Source organism: Symphodus melops, assembly GCF_947650265.1.
Source record: "Symphodus melops genome assembly, chromosome: 18".
NCBI classification, from domain to species: domain Eukaryota; kingdom Metazoa; phylum Chordata; class Actinopteri; order Labriformes; family Labridae; genus Symphodus; species Symphodus melops.
Window position 1 is genome coordinate 21,375,615 of NC_136708.1, and position 25,011 is coordinate 21,400,625.

At 43.9% G+C, this 25,011-nt stretch overlaps 1 protein-coding gene across 4 annotated transcripts; it reads left to right on the forward strand.

Annotated features, from left to right (window-relative positions):
* The first annotated feature begins 72 nt into the window (after positions 1–72).
* LOC306839518 (uncharacterized protein) lies at positions 73–24,592 on the forward strand. 4 transcript variants are annotated; one of them, XM_079368270.1, is made up of 46 exons: positions 73–227; positions 358–461; positions 1,180–1,293; positions 1,437–1,596; positions 1,687–1,879; positions 2,255–2,326; positions 2,570–4,409; positions 4,529–4,603; positions 4,785–4,855; positions 5,154–5,225; positions 5,478–7,299; positions 8,391–8,483; positions 8,812–8,862; positions 9,090–9,710; positions 9,863–9,933; positions 10,159–10,305; positions 10,828–10,988; positions 11,167–11,329; positions 11,429–11,620; positions 11,769–11,928; positions 12,249–12,304; positions 12,560–12,732; positions 13,083–13,239; positions 13,360–13,569; positions 13,841–13,991; positions 14,114–14,181; positions 15,079–15,171; positions 15,362–15,600; positions 15,687–15,867; positions 16,023–16,217; positions 16,796–16,946; positions 17,032–17,147; positions 17,759–17,905; positions 18,121–18,271; positions 18,369–18,541; positions 18,677–18,812; positions 19,151–19,276; positions 19,374–19,411; positions 19,497–19,614; positions 19,724–19,803; positions 20,614–20,784; positions 20,922–21,062; positions 21,562–23,386; positions 23,465–23,521; positions 23,602–23,670; positions 23,781–24,592. In XM_079368270.1, the coding sequence occupies exons 3-46, from the start codon at positions 1,185–1,187 to the stop codon at positions 23,996–23,998; spliced, it is 11,313 nt and encodes a 3,770-aa protein (XP_079224396.1). In that variant the 5' UTR covers positions 73–227; positions 358–461; positions 1,180–1,184; the 3' UTR covers positions 23,999–24,592. The 4 variants fall into 4 exon arrangements, with proteins under 4 accessions (XP_079224396.1, XP_079224398.1, XP_079224399.1 ...); XM_079368272.1 differs by having other exon boundaries at positions 12,563–12,732; XM_079368273.1 differs by lacking the exon at positions 20,922–21,062.
* Positions 24,593–25,011: the final 419 nt, after the last annotated feature.

Here is a 25,011-nt window from a genome sequence, read left to right on the forward strand (position 1 = left end):
TAGTTGCTGATGAATATGTTGTCATGTCGGGTAGCTGATTCTTTCCAGAGTTTTTACGAGTTGCTGATCCGATTTGAGCAGCGTTTACAACTCGGAAAATCGTACATCCGATGTGTCCGACACCACGCGAACGCACCATCCGGAACACCAAAAACACAGCAAACATGGCAACCACTGTGTTAGCTTCAGCTGTGTTCCTGCTTCTAGTGGGATATTAAAGCAAACGGGTAAATGTTACTTGTTTGAAAGATACAGCCCATTTTATCAAACATATATGCATCGCAGCAGCTGTGGTTTGCTAAGTGGTTTGCTAAGTGTTTGCTAACTTGTAGCTTGTTGGTGTCTGTTTGCATGCAGGTGAGCCATGTGTGCAGAAGCTGCTCAGCAGGCTGAACAACAGAAACAACTCTGATTGTGCAATTAAAAGGGGCCTTTTCTGCAGGATTGACTCATACGTGCTGGTACTGTACACTCGTGAAGTTACAGTACTTTAGGCAAAATGTCTGTTACTGGAGTAAGACGCCTGTTGTTGGCTTGTATTAACAAATTACAATATTTTTTTTTAATTTGGTGCACTGTGGAATTTTGTAAGAGAAATGTTAAAGTTGGAGAATATGATCATAAGTGTCCTCAGAGGAACATGTGGGGTCCTGTTTTATTCTCCTGAGGAGGGCTGTTTTTTTTCTTCTTTTTTTAGCTCCAAACAGTTTTCCTATTTAATAATTTGAATAAAGTTTATGTATTAATGTTCAGAAAATGAAGCATTGAATTGTTGCATTTTTTTCTAACTTTCAACCAAATTTCAACACCTAATCCACACAGTGCAGCTTTAATTGGAGTTAGGGTTGCAAAACCTTCCCGGGGACTTTAAGGCAATTTTTAGGAGTTTATAAAACTGAAGGTTGGCTGTTGACAGGGAATTTAAATATGTCTGCTAAGCACGCTGAAAATGTGAACAACAATAGCTTGATTAATATTTATATTTCAGTCCCTGTAATGTATATTATTGTATTGAAGTTGTGTAAACAGCATTGAAAGCATAAATATAGAATCAGGTGCACTTGCATGAAATCTGTTTGGTTTTTTTTTGTCGAGATTATGCAAAAATACATTCTCTCCCAACTATATCACCCCAATCTAAATAAGTATCTAAATAAGTATCTTTGGTACCTTTTTTAGCTGCCATGGAGAACAAGAGACCGCAGCTGACCCCGGAGCGAGACGCTCTGAAGCACATCTGTGCTCGTAAAGACAAACCCTTCCTGGAGGGAAGACGTGTAGATGCATTTAAAGGTAGGTATTATAGAAGTCTCTGTTTTCATTATTATGTAGGATTTCTGATATTAACTGATAAAACATTATGGTCCATTCAATGTACAATCACCTCTGATTGATGCCCCATTTATTTATTGGTCACATTTGTTCTTTTAATCCAGGAAGAGGATTGTTCACCAACAAAGTCATCGAACCGTCCGTGTTTGTCGTTGAATATCGAGGGAACATCTATTCCATCAAAACATCAACACCTGAAAAGGCCTGCGCTGATTCTCTGCTCAATTACTTGTTTGAGTTTTCATGGGATGGAGCACAGTGGTGGTGCGTTGTTCACTTCTTGTGTTTAAACATGTTAAGTGTGGTCATTTTAAAGAAGGATTAGATTTTCATGAAGATGTCTTTCACTCGCAGCATTGACGCCTCAGCAGAGGACGGGAGCCTTGGTAGACTTGTGAATGATGACCACATCAACCCCAATTGTGAAATTAAGAAAATAGTGAATAAGGGAAAACCACACTTGTGCCTGTTTGCCTTGAAGAAAATATCTCCAGGCGAAGAGATCACTTTCAATTATGGGAATTCGTCGTACCCCTGGCGCTCCACGGTAGGTTTTTAAAGCTTTGTACTCTGCACAAGTAGTTTCAAGGTTATTTATGCCCAAAATTGTAAAATGTAATTAGGAATTAAATTGAATTTTAGTTATTTTTTCCTTTTAGAAAAGGGTGTTTTACTTATAATTGTAATGGTAGTGGTGGTCTTGATTTAAAAATCCAGAGTCTGTTGAGTCTGAGACAAGACAGAGACTTTGAAAAAGTGACCTCAAACATTTAAATTTACCAAAGACAAATAATCAGTCGACTCACTGATGGTCTTTTTTTCTCTTCTCATTGCTTAAAAAAAAAAAAAAAAGAGAGAGAGGCTTGAATAAATAACTAAGTGATTGTGACGAGGCTAATTCAATCAATCAAACTATCTGCAGGAGTCCTTTGAAGGATCCAGTTCTTCGTACACAAACGTTCGTGCCACTTCTTCCACGCCAAGAAATAAACGGGTATGTGACCTTGTTTGACATTGACTTTACTTTGAGACTCAAGAAAGCAAAATGTGCTGCAACATAAATACTGTTTACACATTTCTTAAGATCACTCGTATGTTTATAACTGTCTTACTTTGGGTTAGCGTAGCGGTTCTCTGTAGCTTTCTGTTTATTCTGGAAGGAGACGAGTCGCTGTTTCTTGATTTGATAATAATCTTTTTTGGCCTTTTCCATTGTTGGTGTTTTTTGTATTTTCAGCTTAAAGATTTGAAGGCAGCTTCCAGTTTTGAAAGCAGCTGCTCAGGCGATGATGAGCGACGTGACAGAGGTCCTGGTTCTGACAGCGACAGTCAGATGGATTCTGGGGATCGACATTACCCTGAAGAGATGAAAGGGAAGTCAGCGATGCCACCGGGCGATGCTTCACGCTCCCGGAAGGAAAAGAAGGCTCCCAGAAAGGCTTCACAAAAACCTGAAAAGGCTTTTACCTCCAGTCAAAGCTATTGTTATTTTTGTGGAAAAGGTTATTGTAAAATTGCGCGACATCTTGCAAAGCATGTTGACGAACATCCCGAACTCGCCACAGCTTTTTCTTTACAAAAAAACTCCAAGGAGCGGAAGAGGATACTCGCTTACTTTCGGAACAAGGGGAATTACAAACATAACAAAGACGTGTTGAAGAATAATGGCGGGACGTTAAAATTGAGAAGAAGACTGAAAACTAAAGATGTCAGTTCTCAATCATTCCTGCACTGTAAGTATTGTAAATGCTTGTTGTTGCGTGAGACCGTGTGGAGGCATGTGCGCAGATGCCCCGCGAGGAGCACGTCGCACGCTGCAGCTGGCGGCCAATCAAAAGTCCTTCGTGACGTTGCTCTCGCTGATTCTCCGTCAGCTCAAAATCGTCCATCTGGAGTGAAGCAGATACTCTCAGATATGACTCAAGACAGGATCGCATTCGCCATTCAGAATGACGACCTTCTGATAAAGCTGACCGAGCATCTGTGTGCCAAGTATGGAGACGATCCAAACAAGCAGCCGTACATCAGACAGAGTCTGCGAGAGATGGGACGACTCTTGTTGGCACTTCACGAGAAGTCAATATCAAGCTACCGAGACGCAGTCAATCCCGCTAACTTCGACAAAGTTGTCGACGTTGTCAAGAATCTCACTGGCTTCAACGTGAAGAGAAACAGCTACGAAAAACCAAGTCTTGCTTTGAAGTTTGGACATTCGCTTAAAAAAATAGGCGCCGTCATCGCCGAAGAAGACTCGGACGAGCGGGCGAAAGCAGACGCGGAAACATTTATGAACATGTGCGCAAGACAATGGACCCAGCTCGCCTCCCACGCAGCCCTCGCTTCGTCGAATGGACAAAGAATACGCAAAGCACCCACGATACCGTTCACGCGCGACGTGCAGCTCTTCTACACGTACATGGAGTCGGCGTCCGCTTGTGCCATCAAAGGCCTGAAGACTGAGGAGAGCCCGCAGGTCTACGCCGCTCTTTGCAGGGTGACTCTCGCACGAGTGTCGGTCTTGAACAAATGTGCCCCGGAGGTTTCAAAAATGAGGCTGAAGGCGTTCCAGGAGAGGACCGACAGCACCCAGGTGTTGTCCAAGCACTTCATCAGAATCAACATGGAGAGCGAAACCGGCCAGAGCATTTCTCTCTTGATGACTTGTGATGTCGTCGGTGCAATAACCCTCCTCGTGAGCAAGAGACGTGCATGCGGCGTGCACAAAGACAACCCCTTCTTGTTCGCCAAGCCGAACTCTTCCCCGACGAGTCTCTTCCACAAAGGACACAACATCAGGGCCTTTTCCATTCTGTGTCGCGCAGAGAACCCGGAGCATCTCAGGCGCGTGCATTTTCACCAGCACATCACGAGAGTCTTCCAGTTCCTTAATCTGGAGAACGACGAGCTGGAGCACCTTGCTAAACTGCTGGGCCACGACGTCCGTGCTGACAGAGGGTACTATCGGTCGCCGGAGGCAGCTGTTGAACTTGCAAAAATATCAACTCTTATTGTGGCCATGGAAAAGGGCTCTCTTGAAATATACAAAGGGAAGTCTCTGATGGAAGTTGAGATTGAGGGTATGTCTCCAGTGTGGTGCAATTCTGCCCTGCGCAAGTTTCTGCATTTAAATCAAAGACTTCCTGAAGCTAGAAAAGGATGCTTACTGAATCTTGTTTTTGTTTTTTGTTTTTTAAAGATGAACTCGAGCCAGATGTGGATCAGGTCAGCGACGCTGAGGAGGACGGTGGAGAATCCGATTTTGAGGAGAGCTGTAAGTCGAGAAGATGATCTCTCACCTTCGCTATTATCTGTCATTTTCATTGTTTGCCGACTATAAACATAATTATCTATAAAGAAGTAGAATCCAAAGAGCCATGAGTTATGATCACGTCAGTCCCAACTGTGAAATGAAGAAAACAGTTTGTGTAAGACGCCTTTGTGCCTGTTTGCAGTGATGGCAATCGCTCAAGCCGAGGAGCAAACTTTCAACGACGAGGACTCGTCTCATTCATGGAGCTCAGTGGTGAGTTTACGTCCTGCAATTTAGTTCACCGGAGTTTTTGTTCCGCTTGTTTCCTTTGGCAGAATAAAGATCGTCTCCCCTCCTCCACTATGATTAAATAAAAATAATAATCTATGCTGGAAATTTATACAAACTGGACAGAGTTCATTTAGATCCTTGCTTGTTCGTCGTAGTTGCACAAAAGCATCTGCTCAATGAATTTAAGAATTACAGTTAAAATATCTTTAAATTGTGTTTTTTTTTTTATTATCTTGAAAATATATAAAGAAAAACAAACTTTTACATCGTTACGTTGCAGGAATCCGATGAGGAGCTGAAAAAATCCCGAAGAGAAACAAAAGCTGCTGCATCTTCACCAGTGGATAAAAGTGTACGTTGTTTTAGCGTTTTCCATTTTTAAGTTTTAATAAAATCTGCTCAAACTTTTAAATGATAAACAGCAGATTCAATCAAGACCTGGAAATTGAGAAATAAAAAAAAAAAACATCTTTGCCGGCCTTTAATTATTAATTAGGTAGTTCCCAGATTTTTTAGGATTTATCCGGCTAAGGAAGCGTTAAATGCTCACTTTTTTTTTGTATGTTCGTGTGAAGTTGAAGGTATTTCATGTTCATAATTCCAGGTTGAGGACTCGGGAGGATCCTCTCGCTCTGCTGAGTCCGGCAGTGACAACGAGTTTGTTCCCGGCGGTGACGCAAGCAGCGATGACAGTTCGACACCCAACGTCAAACGACCGGGTCTCAGGAATACGTCTGATAGAGCCTCTCGTTCAAAGCGGCGGGAGAATAATCCGACCTCAGTTGAAATGCCCAAAGTACCACCCAGGAGCTACAAGAATTATTGTTACGTCTGTGGGAAAGCTCAATTGAAGATCACTCGTCATCTTTTCAGACACAGACGCGACGAGCCCGAGATAGCTGAAGTGTTTGCGCTGCGCAAGAACTCAGCGGCACGAGCTAAACGGATAAGTGAGCTACGAGACAGAGGAAATGCTCGACATAACGAAGAGGTTTTGAAGACGGGCCTTGGAGAACTGAAACTGAAACGGAGAGAATCAGACCTGTTCGCTGTTACCAAAGTATGCAAATATTGTAAATGCATGTTCAGTCGTAAGGAGCTGAGTCCACATCTGGCTAAATGTACGGCGAGGAATTCCTTCAGGCCTCCAAGATACAACAATAAAGTCCTCACTCTGGTTTCTTCTGTAAAGTTAAAAGACAACCTCGAACTCTCAGCAGAAGTGAGCAGCGTGATTAAAGATATGCCCGAAGATGAGATTGTGTCCGCGGTTTTGAACGATTCTGTTCTTATGCCGATGGTGCCGTATTTCTACCGCATGGACAGACGTCAAAAAAACAAAACCGGCACTGTCGTGGAGAGGCTGAAGGCGATGGGAAGACTTCTTTCAGCGTTAAAGAAAAGGTCGATATCAACCTTCGAAGAAGTACTGAAGCCAGAAAACTTCAGCAAAGTCGTTGAAGGCGTCCGAGAGCTCTGCGGCTTCAACGAAGAGAACAAGACTTGGGCTGAACCGGCCATTTTGTGCACAGTTGGATCTTCACTCAAGTTAATCGCTGACATCCACTACGCGATGGCGTTGAATGAGGGTAATGATAGACGGAAGATTGGTGAAACTGGGGCATTTTTGGGGTTGTGTAGGAAAGAATGGTGTCGTGGCATTAAATCAAAAACCTTGACAACGCCATTCATCCCTTTCGTGCAGGACGTGCAGCTGTTCTACCAGCACTTGGTGAACACCGCAGCTTCTGCCTTTGAGAGTCTGACTAAATATGGATGCGCTCCGGTCTACAGTGCACTTCTCAAAGTGACAATTGCTCAGCTGTCGGTGCTGAACCAAAACGTGGATCTGGCCCAGGTGACCCTCAAGTCTTTCCAGGAGAGAGAGGAGACCGAGCGTAGTGAGGAGGCTGCTGTCAGCCAGTCGCAGATCGACCAGATCCTCTCCAAGAAATTAGTGACGATCAACGTGATGAACGACAAGGGCAGAAATGTCGCCATTACGTTAACGCCTACACAGACTGCTGCACTAGAACTGCTCGCCAACAAGAGAGAAGCTTGTGGCGTTCATGCAGATAACCCCTACCTGTTTGCGCTACCCGATGGAAAAAGTACGAGCTACCGCAGAGAAGCCTACAACTTCACAAGTATCGCAGCGCGGTGCGGTGCGAAGAACGATCCGATTCTCAAGTCTGTGTTTTTTCGTAAGCACCTCACGCGAATTTTCCACATTCTGAGCCTCTCGAACGATGAGCTCGAGGAGCTAGCCAAACTTCTGGGCCGCGATATTCAGACCGACGTGGAGTATTACCAGAAGCCGGACGCGGCCGTGGACGTCGCTAAAATCTTCGAGCTCCTCTCAGCGATGGAGAATGGAACCCTGGAAATATACGAAGGAAAATCTTTTCAGGAAATCGACGTAGCAGGTAGAATACTAGAATTTTAAACTCTATACCGAAAAAATTGATAGCACGGGTCGATAAAATGACAAAAAGTAGAAGCATAATTTCTTTTAATAAAGTTGAGAATACAAATTATAAACAGTATACCATTTTCTTTTAAAGAAAGTTGTATGGAGTGCAACATTTAACAACAAAGACTATTACACTTTTTAAACTAAATTTAGCAGCATGTGTAAACAATAATAGCTGCTGGTAGACTTTTCTTGAATTTAGACTTGAATTTAGAGAAGTTAATAAAGCTCCAGTTTCAGCAACATTTAAATATTATACAGTTATCATGAACGTGAAATCAGCCAGCGGGACAAGTTCACGGTTAACAATTAGCCAATAGCCACGTTAGCCGTCTCGCATTAAGCTAGCGGCTATGGCTAATAATGAAACGACCAATGTTCATGTGGGAGCAAACATTAACAGTCCTGTCTGTAATATAAACAGACTTTGTTTCATTCTTGGACTTAGAAACATAAACATAATTGTCCTTTCATGAAACATAGTCTGTTTATATTACAGACGGGCAGCCATAGCCGCTAGCTTAATACGGGACGGCTAACGTGGCTATTGGCTAATTGTTAACCGTGAACGTGTCCGCTGGCTGGTTTCACGTTCCTGATAACTGTATAATATTTAAATGTTGCTGAAACTGGAGCTTTATTAACTTCTCTAAATTTATCATAGAGACTGAGTGTCGGTCTTTTAGATGTTTTGCTAACTTTGATGTGCTACTGGATTTTTTAGTCAGCACTTTGAAACATACAGAGTCGAAATCGATTTTTTTGGTATCGATACTTAAATCAGTATTGAGTTTTTTGACAAGCCTATTAGCAGGTGTGTGTTCAGTTTAGTTAGCACATCAACATGTAAGCAGCCTTCTCTTTCTTCTACACACAGATCACTGCAGGAGGCTATTTTTTTTAAAATCATAAAACATTCATGTTTGATGTTTTTATTACCATTATTTTGGGGGGTATTGAACGCCTTTCACGATTCTGAAAGATTGTGTTAACTGGATTATGATCAGTTCACTAAAGGTTCATGTGTCTTGTGTGTATTTTAAGAAAAGTTAGAGCCGCATGTGGTGCAGGTGAAGGCCAGAAAAAGAGAAGCTGGGGAAGACAACGAAGAATCAGAAATGTCCTTTCAGATGAACGGTATGTGATAATATCGACTCTCATCTATCTATTATCTTCTTCTTCTGCACAATATGCGATTGACTGACAAATAACCTTGTGTTTTTTGTTTTTTTTTATCCTGTAATATTTATTATAAACTGGGAGGTAGCGGTTGTTGACCATATTATTCAACCTTTTGTCAGCTGAATATAAAATATATTTAACGTGCAGTTATTACAGTATGCTGCAGTTCTGATGTGTTGTGGGATTTGCTGTGAATTGTTGTTTTTATGGACGGAGATAATCAGTGATTTTTTTTTTTTTTTTTTTTTTTTTTTTTTTAAACAATAAATGTTTGTCCTTTCAGATTCAGAAAATGGGCCCGACATTTCTGAGATCTCAACACCCAAATCAAAAGGTAATTCAATGCAGACCAGCGACACTTTAAACAACATTGGTTGACATGGATCTGTTGTGAGACGAGAGAGAGAGAAAAAAGCTTTAATGACAATTTGTTAGTCTGATCGGTTATTTGCATATTTTGTAAAAAAAAAAAAAAAAACAACGTCACCTTTCTCTCTATGATCAGAAACATCCTAAGTTGAAGTGAAAAACTGTCATGAATGTTCTCTCATCACTTTGTAGGTCGCTTGTCTTTAGAAAGTTTGTCATCCAGATTGGAGTCGTCGAGCAGTATATCCCAGCGTGGTCGAGGCAGAGGGAGAGGGAGGAGCAGGGGGAGAGGGAGTGAGAGGGGGAGAGGGAAGAGGCGGAGGCTGGAGAGTGAAGATGAATCTGAGCGGAGTGATGAGAAAGATGAAAAAGTGAACTCGGAGCCCGATGACAGATCTGAGAAGAAGACTTCAGCTGCCAACACACCTCAGAGAACTTCGCCACGCAGCAATGATGACACAACCGACATGTCTCCCCGTGACGATGACGATGACGACATGAACGTTGACTTTGACGTGGACGTGGACACCGACGACGACGACGTTCCCAGAAATGAGAAGAACGACGGAGATGGCGACACGCCTGGCTCAGCAACAAGGTCGTGGTCACCTGGTTTAAAAGACGAGAAAAAACCAGAGGAGGCCGGCTCTGATGGAGAGAAGAGCGACGGAGCAGCTCACGAGCCCGACGCTGGACACAACATGGACACCGATTCAGAGGACGACGTGGAGGCGGGAGGTCCAGAAGATGACGAGGAACCAAGTGGCTGTACGGTTGAGGACAGCAGAAGTTCCTCTCCCATCGAAAATCAAGGTAAAATAAATCTGATGAAGAAAAGTCAAGTGATCCTCCAGAACCTTCTTCACCTTTTTATCTTAAGTGTAGCAAGAGCTGACGAGCGACTCGAGACCAATCCGCAGCCGACCCAGTGACATAACTGCCATGTTTGTGTTGATTCGTCACAGAGAAGAAGAACGATGTTTCAGCTGCAGTGACTGGGATGAAAGTGAAGATAGTGATCCATAAACTGGACCTCGTGAGTATCTCATTTATGACCTTTTTCCTCTCATACTAAGAAGTGCGAGGAGGGGAAATTCAAAACGTGCTTTTGGCGCTCGTCAGTTTTAAACCTTCTCTTCGTGATGAATGCTGAAAGACGAGTTTGTGAGAAGTCTCTCCAACGCTCGGTGATCATTCGAGTGTTCTAGTTTTACCATGTGACTGTTTTTATTTATTCTTGGGGTTTTTTTTGTTGTCCTAGACGAGGTTGAAGACTCCATTTCGGGTTTCCCAGTTGTCACCTGCGAAGCAACCAGCAGCGAAAGAGCCGCCGATTCCCGCCGACAGAAAACGATCTTCAGAAATGTCGACATCCACGAACGCAGAAAACACACCGAGCAGTGAAAAGGTAAGAGGACGGCGAAACAATCGATAGATAAATCGTTTTATCTTTTTATTCCACTTTATTTGATGAAGTTTTATATTTTATGATAAAACATTTAAAGATATGTTTTCTTATTGAATTCATTAAGATCATCCAAATTAATCATTCAGAGCTGATAGAGGCCGGATTGAAGAAATCCATCCAAAATCTTTACTGATTTTTTTCCGTCGTGGTGTCCTGGAGCCGATCCCAACTGTCATTGGGCAAGAGGCGGGATTACACCCTGGACTGTTCGACAGCCAATCACAGAGCTGACATATAGAGACAGACAGCCAGCCAGTACGCATGCACAGAGAGGCTCCTCTCTGACTCGAACCAGGAACCTCCTCGCTGTGATGTAGCATAATGATAAAATTATGATAAAATAAAATGTAAAAAAAAAAGCTGTGCAGGACAAATGATTTAAAACTGACATGCTGTGCCTTTGTAATGTTTACCTAACGTGATGCTCTACGTGAGGTGGTTCATGTTCTTGCCTCTCGTCAGGACGTTCAGATGATCTGCTCGCACTGTAAGGCGATCATGACGAAGGGTCAAACTGCGTACCAGAAGAAAGGCTTCGTCGACGTCTTCTGCTCCAAAGATTGTCTGTTTGAAAAGTTCCCCGTCAACAAACCAGCCTCCAAATCCTGCTTTTTCTGTTCCACGTAAGTCGTGATGAGAATAAATGATATTAGACGTTTGGCGGCTCGGTTTCCCTGCAGGATTCAGTAAAAACAAGAATCAAACGTTCCACTCACTTTTTTTTCTGATCACATCAACATTTTCTTTATTTCTGTGACATGAAAAGCGGATGCAGAACATTTCCCCTCTTTCTTTAAACAGTGGGATAACTCGGCCCTCGGACCTCATCATGGCTGCTGTGGACGTAAAGGGGACGATGAAGGACTTCTGCAGCACCACGTGCCTCTGCTCTTTTAAGTCCTCAGTTAAATCCCCCCACGCACGGCAGCATCCGCTCTGCAGCATGTGCAACAAAGGCCACCCTGTGAGCAAACACAAACACATTTCCACCTTCCAGTAAAACCGAACCCTAACCCTGCCGTAATCTGTGCTCCCTTTTTTGTCCGTCTCTTCTCTGTCGCAGACCAAATGTGGGTTAATGGTGAAGAACGTTCTCTACAGGTTCTGCAGCAGCAACTGCCTCGAAGATTTCCGCACGGAGAACAAAGCCGAGTGTAAGACCTGCAAGTCCATCTGCTACAAGCCGCTGCGGCTGAACCTGGAGGAGGACACTGAAGCCGTTTGCAGTCAGGAGTGTCTGGACAACTTCACAAAGGTGCAGAAATCTACCGACTGATCGGCCCTCTGATTCCTCCCACTCAGCGTCTAATCTGTCAAACTACAACAAAACGCTCTAAATGTTTTCTCCGGATTCTGCTCTCAACTTAAATCGACTTCGTCCTTTTTTCCTTTTCCTACTGCAGGATAAGCTGACCCCTAATCCGTGCACGTTGTGCCGCGTTTCCCAGCCAGTGTCAGAGATGTTGACTCACCACGTGGCCGAGAACGTGGTGGAGCTCTTCTGCAGCTGCGCCTGTGTGATGTCGTACAAGCTGCAACCTGAGTTCGTACGCAAACTTCGCGGTACGAAACAGGAAGTTCCTGACGCTTGGATTTCTTTTTTCACCATGATCCCTGAACCTCCGGTCTTCACCCCTAATCATCCCTCTGTTTGGTGGTACTCAGACTGACAGTAGGACCTGATCCATTAAAAATAAAGATTCTTGCTTAAAGTACAAGAATAAAATCCAGATTGAGAGTATCTGTGAATTCAGACCAATCAGACTCATTTGATCCCCCATCCTTCAAGTATCAGCTACCGTATATTAGTATGTATTTAATATGACTAAGATGTCCTTCAAAAGTACCTGCATGTGCAGTGAAACTTGTGATTCTGCTTGCAGAAAAGAAAGTCGCAGAACGTTTGAAGAGGAAAAACGGAGGCCTGCAGTCTGAACAAGTAAGAAACACTGAGAGTTCATCTGACACGATGGAAACGTGTGAATCAGAAATGAGAAAGATCTCACTTTAATCTCTTACAAAGCAGACACTTTGTTGAGATGTTTTTTTTAACCAGTGTAAATAAGTTTCTGAGAAGTTTCTTCTTCTAAATCCACTCGTCCGATATTTGCTTCAGCACATCAGAGAGTCGATTTCGCAGGGTCACGTGTGACCTTTTCTTTACTTGTTCAGTAACTTGTTGGTCGTCCCACAGGAGGAAGAAACCCTCCCCTCTGACTCGGCTGTAAACATCAGTGATTCGTTGGGGTATTGCAACCTCTGCAAAAGGAAACTGCGAGCGGGACGGACAGCTTGCCAACACTGCTGTGACTCTAAAAAGAATCCAGCCATCGAATTACTCAGCAAAAAATGCTTCAACTGCTCAGAGTGAGTTACATTTACTTTTTTTTTTTTTTCCGGGTAAAATCGCTTCTATCTGAACCAGTTCTCTCGCCCGCTTCCATCGCTGCAACACCTGTTGGTTTGTCGTTAAATCAGTTCAGGGTTCCCCGTCGCTCGACGTGCGTGGAGAAGATCTGGAGCCTTCACACACATTTTTTGTCTTTGCTGTTCTCCGTTCGGGGAGGGAGCTTTGCTTTACTCCTCTCCCAGCTCATTATCTTTAAGTGGGCGGGGCTAATCTCAGCAGGGCTACTTTTGCATGCGGCGGTCCTCTCTCAGTCTTAATCTTTATGTTCATTTTTCTCCGGTTTGAACGTGTCATGTTTTCCTCTCAGGATGCTCTCGCGGCCTTCCAGCATGATCCTGGCTCCTGTGGATGATTCCGGAGCTATGAAGGAACTGTGCAGCCAGAAATGCCTCGCCTCCGTCAACTCCAAGAAGCCCAAAGCTGCACCAAGACCACCGTGCAAGATGTGCAAGAATCCCTGCGTGGTAAGAGAACGCACGGTGCAGCTGTGGTTAAACAACAGCCCGATGACTTTAACGTGTTTTATAACGTTGAGCAGACGTGTAAACGTGCCCGACATTTCTGCACATTCTCTCTCTGTTCAGCCTCAGAGCTCAAAGCTGACCCTCGATGTCTTCAAGCACACGGTTTGCAGCGACGCCTGCTTCATGGACTACCACGACCTCAACAACCTGCCCGTGTTTACCTGCGACGTCTGCAGCTCCGCCTCCCTCCACACACACTTCACCGTGAGGACGGACGACGGCAGCAGCAAATCCGTGTGCGGCGACGAATGTGTGGTGAAGTTCAAAGAGGTACTGAAGGAGAACGTGGAAGTCTGGGAAGTCGCTCAGCGGTCCACGGAACGAGACAGTCAGTTTGAGAGTTTTCAGCTCTGATTCAAACGCCGTTTCTTTAGAACCGGAAAAAACTTGAACCTGACCCGTTGAATCTTGGGTTAAACTTTGCAAAAGAAGTCATATTTACTTCTTCACTTTCATCAGGAGAGTTGAAGGTTGAGGAGAAATCAGCGCTCTTCCTCGTGTGGTCGCTCTTCTCTGAAATACATTTGTGTAACTTTGACAGAGTGTTAAGAGTCCCCGGCTTTGCCCCATGTGCCAGACGGTCCACCACATGTCCGACATGGTCGACGACGTTAACGACGACGGGACGTTGGACTTCTTCTGCAGCAACCGCTGCATGTTGGTGCACAAGGCTCAGCCGCTCGCCACGTCAGGTACTTAGCTCCCTTCACTTTAAATCAAACGCCATCGCTCTCACTCTCAGAGTTATTAATCATCCATTAAAGAAACTCTCGTCACTTATAAAGTAAATATAATACAGCACATGTTTCCACAGGAAGGAGCAGCCCAGTATGTGATAAGGAAGGAATCAAACAGGTCAAACTGCTGCAGAGTGTCGGCTGTGTGAGTATCATGTTCTGTTATATTAAACACTTATAGTCAGCTAACTTCATGACTCTCGCTCCAGTGGAAGGCGGTCCTTCCCAGTTAGCTTCTCAGTCATCCAGTTCACGGATGGTTCTTGACTACAAGCTTGTAGGTTGATGCTAATTGAACTGCTAGCATGCTAATGATCCACAGAGGCTCAGAACAGAGTTCCGAACGGTCCAGTTGCCGTTGGATCACGCGTTGACTTCAACCACAAACTGGACGCAGACACATGACTTCTAACCCGTGGAATCAGTCCAAGTGATGGATGTGATGAACGGTCTGCAACAGGACAGATTTAGTAAAGCAAGGATAGTTGGACTTTCATTTATTTCCCATAGTGCATTGCAGCCCGAACATATTAGAAAAGGCTTCTCTGTTTAAGACTGCTTTGTCTTTGTATCGTCGAAACAGTCTTCATCATCATTTCTTTATTTTGGACCCCCCATATTCTGTCCTCTGCTAACGCTAGTGCTAACGCTAACGCTAACGCTAGCCACTAACCCGGTTGTAATGTTTTTTCATTCGCTTCACGTTTAGTTTTTTAGTAAGTTGCTGTTTGTTGTTTATTTTGTGTATTGTTACCATTTAGTTTGATTTTAATTTTGACTTTGTATTTTTGTATTTATTTTTATTAATTCTTCTGTTCGTTTGTCTTTGGAATTTATTTTATTTTATTTGTTTATGTTTTTTTTTGTTTTTTTTTACTTTTCTGCTTCTTCTTCATCATTTTTTGTGTAAATTGTTTTATGTTAGGACCCCCCCCCGAAAACGAGACGGTACATCTGAAGGGGCTTATCCTTTACAAATAAAACACAAAGTAGAAATGTCACACAGCTAATCTGTGTCTCTGCTCCTTCACTCATCCTCAAGATTAAACAAGAGCCCATCGAGGAGGAGTGCAAGCCGAACGTCTCGCCCTCCATATCCTCGGAAAACATCAAGGACGAGCCAAACATGGCGAAGGTAACACTGCTGTGTCATCATTGTGCGTGACTTCAGGGTGTTCAGTTTTCTCCTCTTAAGTGTGAATGCATTTTGTTTTCTTCCATTGATTTACTGTAAAGGCCTTTTTTTTTTTTAATCCAGTCTTTCTGCTTTCTTCCAGAAACGTCCTAACCAGTGTTTTGCTTCACCGTTGTGTTTTCCTCGACAGGAGGAGATGAAAACTGAAGAGAGTCCAGGTCTGACCTCATCAGCGGACGCCGCGTGCTCAGCATCCACTGTCCCCAACACGGATCTGCGGGAATCGTGCTCCAGATGCAGAAAAGTCCTGATGGATGGAGAGACGGTTTATCAGAGGAAGAGCCACACAGACGTCTTCTGCTCCTTTGCTTGTCTCCTGAATTTTTACCAAATGACAAAAGTTCAGAGGAGCTGCAACTTCTGTCTTCAGTGAGTCAGATGTTCCCTTTGTGTCCGAATGTTTCCATCGATACATGTTTGACTGTTAATAATGGCGTCCTTCTTTCTCCCCTCAGGGCGATCCCGCAGTCTAAGAAAGTCCTGCACGCCCCGGTGGATGATCACGGGACGATAAAAGATTTCTGCTGTCAGGCCTGCATGGCCTCCTTCAACTACAAGAGGATGACGACCAGCAAAGTACCCATCACGCCCGTGGCCTCACACTCACAGTGCAACATGTGCAGCAGATATTGCATCGTAAGCGACAGACGAGGGATACGTAGTGAAATGGATTTTATACAGCATGTGACCTTTAAGCTTTAATTCAGATCTATTTTTGAGTCACTTTTCCTTCTGATGATTTTTGTTCATATCAGAAATGAGTTCACGTCACGGTGTTTCTCCTCCCGCAGAGCAAACATGAGATCATACACAATCAAGCTGTCAACAAGATCTGCAGCGATCCCTGTTTTCTCCGCTTTTGTAATTTAAACGACCTGTCGATCTGCCTGAACTGTCACTCAAACTCCAACACGCCGCTGATAATGAGGACGCAAGATGGCAGCAAAACACTCTGCGGTGCAGACTGTCTCGCTCAGTACAAACAGGTGAGACGAAGCTGCAAGAAAAACTAAAACTGACGGCGTTAAATTTAGCTGTGAAGGAAATTCAGCTTGATTCATGTTTACATAATTAAAATGTGACGATGTTGGGGAGGAGCTAAGTTTTAGGACACGCCCACCTCTGCAGATTCTGGCCAATCAGAGGAAGGAGGGGCCTTAAAGAGACAGCAGCAGAAATGAGGGATTTTACTGACACTAGTATCAGATAAATAAGGACACGTCTCACAACGCTCCTCAGTAGTTTCCCCAAACTGACACAATGAATGATGAGAGTCAAATAGACGATTTGATGGGATATTTTCAGTGTCTGTTGCAGGATCCAGGTTAGATCTTTTTTTGTCTGGGAATTAAACTACTGGGAATTTATTTGGAGAGCAGAAAGCAGAAATAAGACGTCATATATAATAAAAAAAAGTTCTTTATAAGGCTGTCAAAATTTTAAAAAAAAAAATAAAAAAAGGCTCTGGAAAAAATGTATTTGTCATTCCTGTTTTAGTTCGAGTTGGTCCTAAATTGGTCTCAGATTTTCTCTTTTTAATTCTTCTGTTTTTATTCCGTCACAGAAAATACGAACTCCACAGGTGTGCTCCACGTGCAGCGCCAAACTTCTGATGTCACACATGGTGACCTGTGAAAACGGTGACGGCGAGCTGGAGCTCTTCTGTAACAACAGCTGTGTGGCGGCGGCGAAGATCCTCGCCGTCACTTCGTCAGGTACGGGAGCGGGATCGTGACAAGATGGCCGCCTTTTTTCAAAAATCAAAGTTACCAGTGATCTGAGTTTCTTTCTCCTCCTCAGGCGCTCCGGTGGATTGTGACAACTGTGCAAAGTCTTCAGTCCCCGCCTGTCACCTCGCCATGTCGGATGCCTCCACCAGAAACTTTTGCTCCTTGAGCTGCGCCATGACCTTCAAGGTAAAACAACCGACAGATTATAAAAGCAGATTATTGAAGCTGCTGCATTAAAGCTGATCGTGTTTTAGACAGTTCAGCTGATGTTTCGGTGCCAAAGAACCAAACGAGCCTCAGTCGGAGGATTTTTAAAAATGTTTTTATCTCAAGCTTTTTTTTTTTTTTTTTTTTTTGCAAAAGTGCAGCCGTCATCACGTCTTTGCACGTTCATATTGATTGAACAATGGCGTCCCAGCGTGTGAATTGACATTGCCCAGCATGGCACAGCGTGAGCTCCACACACACACACACACACACACACACACAGCGTTGCAGCTGCTACAAACCACACTCCGTACAAATCCCGCCCCCTTCAAAAATACTCCTCCAATGATCGCCCTGATCCAATCTGATCCAGTCTAACCCTCGCCGGCGTGGTCTGTAGGGGCCGTTGCTTCTGTACCCGCGGCTGCAGTTGGGTATTATTGAAACCGGGCGCTTCGACCGGACTGCTTTGCATTGTGGGAAAAAGGATGCGAGAAAATGTTGACATTAACGCGGTGAGTTGGCTCTGTGACAGTCGTGTATTAAACGCTTCTTTTTTTTTTCCGCTGTTTGTTTTGTTTTGGACACAGGAGACCCAGAGAGACGCAGATGTTCCCACGAAGCCTGCAGGAGCCTCCCAACAAACCCAGTGTGATTTCCTCAAACCAGCAGAGACGCTGAAATGTGCCCAGTGCCGACGCGTGATGAAAACCGCGCTCAGAGTCGTCCAGAATAAAGTTTGTTGGATTTTTTTTTTAATCTCTTTCCTCCTGATGTGTTTTATCATTCTCTGTTTGATTAACATTCAAGGAGCAGCTGAAAAGTTTTCTCTGGAGTGAAGCTTGTTGACTGACTGAATCTCATGTTTGTTGATTTGCATCGTGATTGATTTCCCTCTTGCACTTAAACAAAGACGTGTGTTTAAATCTTTCATGTTTGTGTCTGTGCACAGGGCAGGATGTATTTCGTGTGCAGCGTTTCCTGTTCTCACAAGTTCAGGAGGGACAGCGGCATCCTGGGAAAGTGTGAATACTGCAAGAATGAGAAGATCATCAGAGACGTGAAGAGAGTCAACAACAGAGACTGCTGCTTCTGCAGTGACGGTACGACCAATCAGGTGGCTGGACGACAGCGAAGACAAAGCACGAACAAACAGCGTAACTCTCTCTCTCTCTCTCTCTCTCTCTCTCTCTCTCTCAGGGTGCAAGATGCTTTTTCAGCACGACTTGAAGAAACAGTGGGGGGAATACTGCGAGTCGTGCGCTTACTGTCTCTCCACCTCTGCAACGGTCATAGTGGAGCGCTACGGAGACTCTGACCAGGCGTTGTGTTCTTTCGACTGCAACTTGAAGTTCAACCTGCTCTTTAACCACGTGGGTGGAAGTTGTAAAAAAAATAAATAAAAAAAAAATCCTTCCAATTTCATCTTTTATTTTTAAGTCAATTAAAAAAAAGTTTAAAATACAAACAACTTTTTTTTTTTTTTGTTTGTTTCTGCCATCGCACAGTTTGCAAAGTGCAACACCTGCGGGCGGAAAGGAAAGCTGACGCAGAGTCTGCCACTGATCGGAGAGGTCAAACACTTCTGTGACACCAAGTGTCTGTTACATTTCTGCAACCAACAAGCCCAAATGGCAGCATCAGGTAAGAATGACTGAACGTCTTTAACTCAAAATGTTTTCAGTTCAGTTTTTGTTTTTTCTTGCTGGTTTTCAAGAGCGACATCGACTGGATCCAAAAAAAAAAAATCAACTTTTTTTTCTTAAATTAAAAACCCAGTTTTAGCCTCAGCTTTACACCAGGCTCAGCACATGTGGTTTAAAGGGACTCATCAATTAAAATACCCCGGTATTTGATTTCCTGTCCTTCAACAGGGGACACCACCGGTACATCTTGTGACCTGGTCTTTAAACGTTTTATTTTATTTTGCACGACAACAAAACCGTCCTTGATGTGTAAACAGTTTTGTTTCCTGTCTGCAGTCTCTGCTGCTCCTCGACCCGTCAGCACGGAGGAATCCTCCCCAGTCATCACCAACGTTATCTCCCTCGCCAGCGCTTTGGCCAAACGGACGCGTTCCTCCGCCGGCTCAAACACGCAGACGTTGTGTACGTCCAAACTTTTTTTTTTTTTTTTTTTCAACGTTATAATCGTTTGTCTCCGCTGCTCTTTTTAATGACTCCACCTCGAAATGTTTCCTCGCAGCACCTTCCCCCGACATTCGCACGAAGGTCGTCGGACATGTAAGTTTCTCGCCAGAGATCAAAGCTTTTTTAAAGATACAGTACGCACAGAGCACGTTCTTTATTATTGTTTCGTCTCCTTCAGGCCAGCGTTCAAACCGTTCCTAAGGAGCTGAAGAACAAGTCGATGCTCTGCACGCCGCTGGTCCATAACAAAGGCGTCTCCTGCTCGCCAAAGACCGTCGACGCAGAAACACAAACAGGTATCATCGCCTCCCAGGATGTTATTTTTTTTTTCACTCAGCGCCTCTGTGATGTTTCGAGATTATAAAAACTGATGTTTCTGTTTTTTGTCTTCTCTGACTTGTGAAGAAAACGTCGACCCCAAACACGCCGTCCTGCCGGTTTCTGACAGCCAATCCACGCCGAAACCTGTCGGCCTGCCCGTACCGGTATGTAAAACACCTCTAAGCAATAAGACTTAACTTTATCAGAAAATGAGTCTCATTCTCTAAATATGTTGTTTTTTTAAGTGGTGTGTTTTTGGGGTCCTCGGTTATGCAAACAGAAAAAAATCACAACTTGTTATTAAAATAACTTGAAGCTAAAGTTGCTAGTTTTTTTCACTTTCCCTGTAACTTCTCTCTCTGTTTGAGGTTCTTCTTAACTGAATCAACTTAAAATGTTTTACCTCATCCAGTGCCCCCCCTCCTCCGGAAGTTGGAGATGTAATTGACATCACAGCTGAATTCGCCGCTTTCCACTGGCGAGTTGATAGCGACTCCAGGAGTGCGTTTTGTTTTGTTCGCTTGTGCCAGGCAATAATAACACACGCTAGTTAGCATTAGCGACGTGGAAATCACACGACAGGTCCACAGATAGAACTCGTACGACACGGGTATCGGTTGAAATTGTTGTAATTACACAATAACAATAAGCTAACACATGCTAATGTATATTCATGTAGCGTCCATGTTGGATTCCAGTTTGAGCTACCGAAGTTTTTACGGTTCGGACTTCAGGCTGCGTTCCTGATGACGTATCTGACTAAATCTGATTAAATGGAGCGCACCTTTGATTTACTTACTCTGTATTCAAATGTCAAAGTATGATACTGTTGATATTTATTGCACCACCTCATATCATCATGGCTGCTGTTAGCGAACACTGTGTTGTATCTGATCCATTTCAGGAAGCAGGAAGAAAATGTGCATGTTTTGTTTTTTGTTAATTCTTGAGACCAGTTGTTGTCATGGTTACAGGATCAAAGCCAAACAGCCGATAGTTGTCCCCGAACACCACAGGAGACGAACATCTCAGAAAGTGATGATGATGATGACGATGATGATGGTGACGATGATGACGATCATGAAGAAAGGACTGATGTCCCGGTGGATTCATGTTCGCCTACTGAAGAAAGATTATCAGATATGGTAACTCACAGTTTAATGATCAAACCAGAGTTGGACTGTATTTAAAAAAAAAACGCACGATAACTTTCAGAGAGAATTTGTAAGATTTGCTGTTTTGTCAATTATTGAGATTATTGTTGTTGTTGTCATGGTTACAGGAACAGAGCAAAACAGCAGATAGTTGTCCTCAAACACCAGATGAGATGAACATCTCAGAGAGTTTGGATGACGATCATGAAGAAAGGGCCGATGTCCCGGTGGATTCATGTTCGCCTACTGAAGAAAGATTATCAGATACGGTAATAAGCAGTTTAATGACCAAACCTGAGTAAGAAAAAAAACAGACGGTTGTTAAAGGGATACTTCACATATTTGTATTTTAGAAATCTGCTGAGACATACAGTCCGTTTTCTTCCAGGAATTTTCAAGATACCGATTCCTTCTGGAACAAATCTCGGAATCAGTTAAAAAAAAAAAAAAAAAAAAACGTCCTTATAGGCTGTAAACAGAGCTTCAGTGGGTGTGGCCTACGGTGCTGTGCATTCTGGGAGTTGTTGTCTTTCATTCACATGAGCCAAAAATACACTTTCTGCCTTTTCTCGGTCAAGAATGCACCAACTTTTAACATTTATTTCACATTTCTACTACACGCTGCACATGACCCAGTTTCATAATAAATTCACGTTTCAACAGGTGAAGTATCCCAAACTAGTGAGGGTTTGATTTCTTTCTATAATTGCCTGCAAATGAATAACTTGATCATATTTCTTACTGTGAAACTCTTCGATACCACTGAAGGTTTCTCCTTCCCCGGATGTGTCGGAGGAGGAAATGGAAGAATCCAAACAGGAAGAAGAAGAAGAAGATGAAGAAAAGACAGAAGGGGAACCATCAGTGGAAATCCCTCAAGTGACCGCTCCGAGCGACCCTGAGCCTCGTATTGAGGTGAAAAGATGTTTTGGCAAATTAAATCAGGGGACCTACGACAAGAAGAACTACTGTCTCTATTGTGAGAAGCCGTATGGAAAAATAGCAAGACATCTCCTGGGAAAGCATTCTGACCGAGCTGAGGTGGCCAAGGTCCTCGAACTGAAAAAAAAGTCCCCCATGCGGAGTCTCCTGCTGAGCAAAGTGAGGAACATGGGGAACTACAAACACAATTGTTCAGTGCTTTCCTCTGGGAAAGGACAAATCATACCCAAAAAGTGTGCAAGCTACCCGTCCTCCCACGTGGACTATCTGCCTTGCAGGTTCTGTTACGCCATGTTTATGAAAAAAGACCTCTGCAAGCATGAGCGGCATTGTAAGCTCCAGGTGAAAGAGGCGGGCTCAGTGAGAAGGAAAGCTCAAGCGAGCGGTTCCCTCACGTCGCCTCTGGACGCTTCGAACTCCAGCGGACTGAAAGAAATCCTGGAGGACATGACGTGTGATGACGTGAGTCAAGTTGTGAGATCGGACGCCCTGATAATCTCCTTCGGCGAGAGGATGTTTGATACAAACAATGAAGCGGGACGACTCAGTGCAGATATCAGAAATGCAATAAAGCTACTTGGCAGACTTGTTCTCGCTGCAAGAAAGATCGACCAGGAGATCATCTCTTTGAAGGACTTGATCCACCCTGGAAAGTTCTGCACAGTTCTTGAAGCTATCAAAACAATCGCCGGGTTTGATAAGTCGACGGAGAGGTTCGCGGTTCCTTCAGCGGCGTGCAAACTGTGCCAGTCGCTCATCAAGGTGTCGGTGATACTGCAGGGAGAGGCGGTACGTCGGCAAGACAGAGACCTGCAGGCGAGAGCGGAGCTATTCTCACGGTTGATTGAAAAGGACTGGACCACACACGCGCCTTCTCATGCGCCAAAAGAGTTCCACCAAAAGAAGCTGAACATCCAGGACGTCCTGCCTCTGTCGGAGGACGTCGAGACGTTGAGCGAACACTTGAAGAGCCTGGAAGAGGTCCACAAACAGGCGCTCATCGAACATCCGTCCCAGGAGGCGTGGAGTGAGCTCTCCAAGGTTACACTGACACAGCTGATATTATTCAACCGACACAGCGAGGGAGAAGTTTCCAGAATAGAAGTCCAAACGTTCCTGCAAGGGATCAAAAGCGGAACGCAAGAGGAAACCGCAGCGTGCTTTTCCCCCTTCGAGACGATACTGTGCAAAAATCTCCTCAGGGTAGAGGTCCGGGGGGAGAGGCGCCGCAAAGTGCAAGTTCTCTTCACAAGAAACGTCCAGGAATCTGTGGAGCTTCTGATCAAGACGAGGGGTAAGGTCGGAATCTCAGCGACAAATCCCTACATTTTTGCCGTCCCTTGTTTCGGCTCACGGGAGAACATTCAGGGATGCGAAAGCTTGAAACACTACGCCGAATCTTGCGGCGCGAAACATCCGGAAAACATCACATGCTCCAAACTGAGGAAGCACGTGGCCACAGTTTCACAACTCCTCAACCTGCAAGCTCATGAACTCGACCAGCTGGCCACTTTCACGGGTCAGGATGTTGAAGGCCACAAGATGCCCGAAGCAACGCTCCACATGGAGAAAGTCAGCAGTCTGATTGTTGCACTCCAAGGTGGCAAGAATAAAGGAAAAACCCTGGAAGACTTGACGCCAAACCTCAACTGTAAGTAAAACATTCAATACTGTACGTGTTTGACAAATTCATTCATGCACACAGCTCATTTTAAATATTGTCTTGCAGCTGCGGACGCTGCGGATGAAGTCCAAGCTGAGCAGCCGGCTTCCACAAGTCGAGAAGGTAAAGGTAAAGTGTCGTGGTTGTTAAGAAACACGGTGTGATTAAAGTTATGAAGTTTAAAACAATGTGTCTGGTTTCAGGAGAGGTGGGGGATGGATCGGCTCGTGAGGATAAGGAAACGTTATCATCACAAGAATCACATCCAAAGGGTGCGAAATTCCCCAAAACCTCCAAATATAAAATCGTCTTTGACGTGAAATGATGGCTGCCTTTTCCTTCTTCTGTGACGTCACCGGTGTACTTTGTTTTATTCACACAGTGAAGAGACGGCCCTGGTCACTGAGGGAGAGGAAAATCGTTGAAGACCATTTGAAGTGCTTCATAAAGGAGATGAAGATCCCGGGGAAAGTGGACTGCCAAAGATGCGTCGATGAAAACCAAACTCTGAGAGACAACGAAAGAGACTGGAAAGCTGTGAAGTATTACGTTCATAACAAGATAATAGCAATCAAGAAAGAGCAGAGCAAGCAGCTTTAAATCCTATTCTTGTGAGGTCCAAGAATCTTCGGAGTGTACATTTTGAAATCCTACTTGGAGCTTTTATTACGGAGCATCATCGACTTGGACCCGAGTTCTGGGATCACCATGCTCGTCTCGCCCCGTTATTTATTTCATTTTATTCTATTTTATTGTAAACGTGAAAAAGCAAAAGCTTCTTTCTCGTTGGAGCGTTATTGTGTTAAAACACAACTTTAGTTTACGACGTTGATTGATTTTGGGGGTTTTTTTACACGTCAGTGTGTTCATGTAGTTCTCTTTGGGTGAACAGCTCTAAATCGAGCCCTCAGTTCAGGAGCGTGTGACTTTGTAAACACTGTCACCATTTTTCAAGAACGTTTTCCACCTGAAGCTTTTTAATTTATAACTTTATTTTCACAGATTGAATTCTTCAGATTTTTTTTTTTTTTTTTTACCATGACAATTATGCAAGGAAGTTAACCCTGGAGGTTAAAAATTAAAAAAAAAGCCAGTACCTCATGGCTACAGAGATGTTTGTTCTTGTCGTGGGTCTGTGGCTGTTTCACGCAAAAAAAAGTCTGATAATAAAATGTTTTTCAGTCGCCAATTTAATAGAGTCCCCTGCTGGTGATTATGTAGTAAAGTGAAGGTCCTCAAATAGATAGATAAACAAGTACACACACACACACACACACACACACACACACACAGACACACACACACACACACACACACACACAGACATGCTGATGCAGGCTAAGTTCAAACTTTAAATGGGCCCAAATATGTCGTGGTCAATTACATACATTACATACTGAACAAGAAGCGTCCTCCATGCACATCTCATGTGGTGCCTTCAAAACCACAATGTGTCCACAATGATGCACTTTAAAGGTGTTTTTGTATCGCTAGTCTATGTATTGTTTTTTTTTTTTTTCTAGATTAACTTTAAGTTGTCGTTTTCCTCGTCTACATGTTGTGTGTGTGTGTGTGTGTGTGTGTGTGTGTGTGTGTGTGTGTGTGTGTGTGTG

Bases quoted from the DNA above. Each gene is read 5' to 3' on its own strand.
- LOC306839518 (XM_079368270.1), top strand. From the start codon at position 1,185: ATGGAGAACAAGAGACCGCAGCTGACCCCGGAGCGAGACGCTCTGAAG. The intron at 7,300-8,390 runs GTAGAATACTAG...GTGTATTTTAAG, and splicing joins TCAGGAAATCGACGTAGCAG to AAAAGTTAGAGCCGCATGTG. The intron at 8,863-9,089 runs GTAATTCAATGC...ATCACTTTGTAG, and splicing joins CTCAACACCCAAATCAAAAG to GTCGCTTGTCTTTAGAAAGT.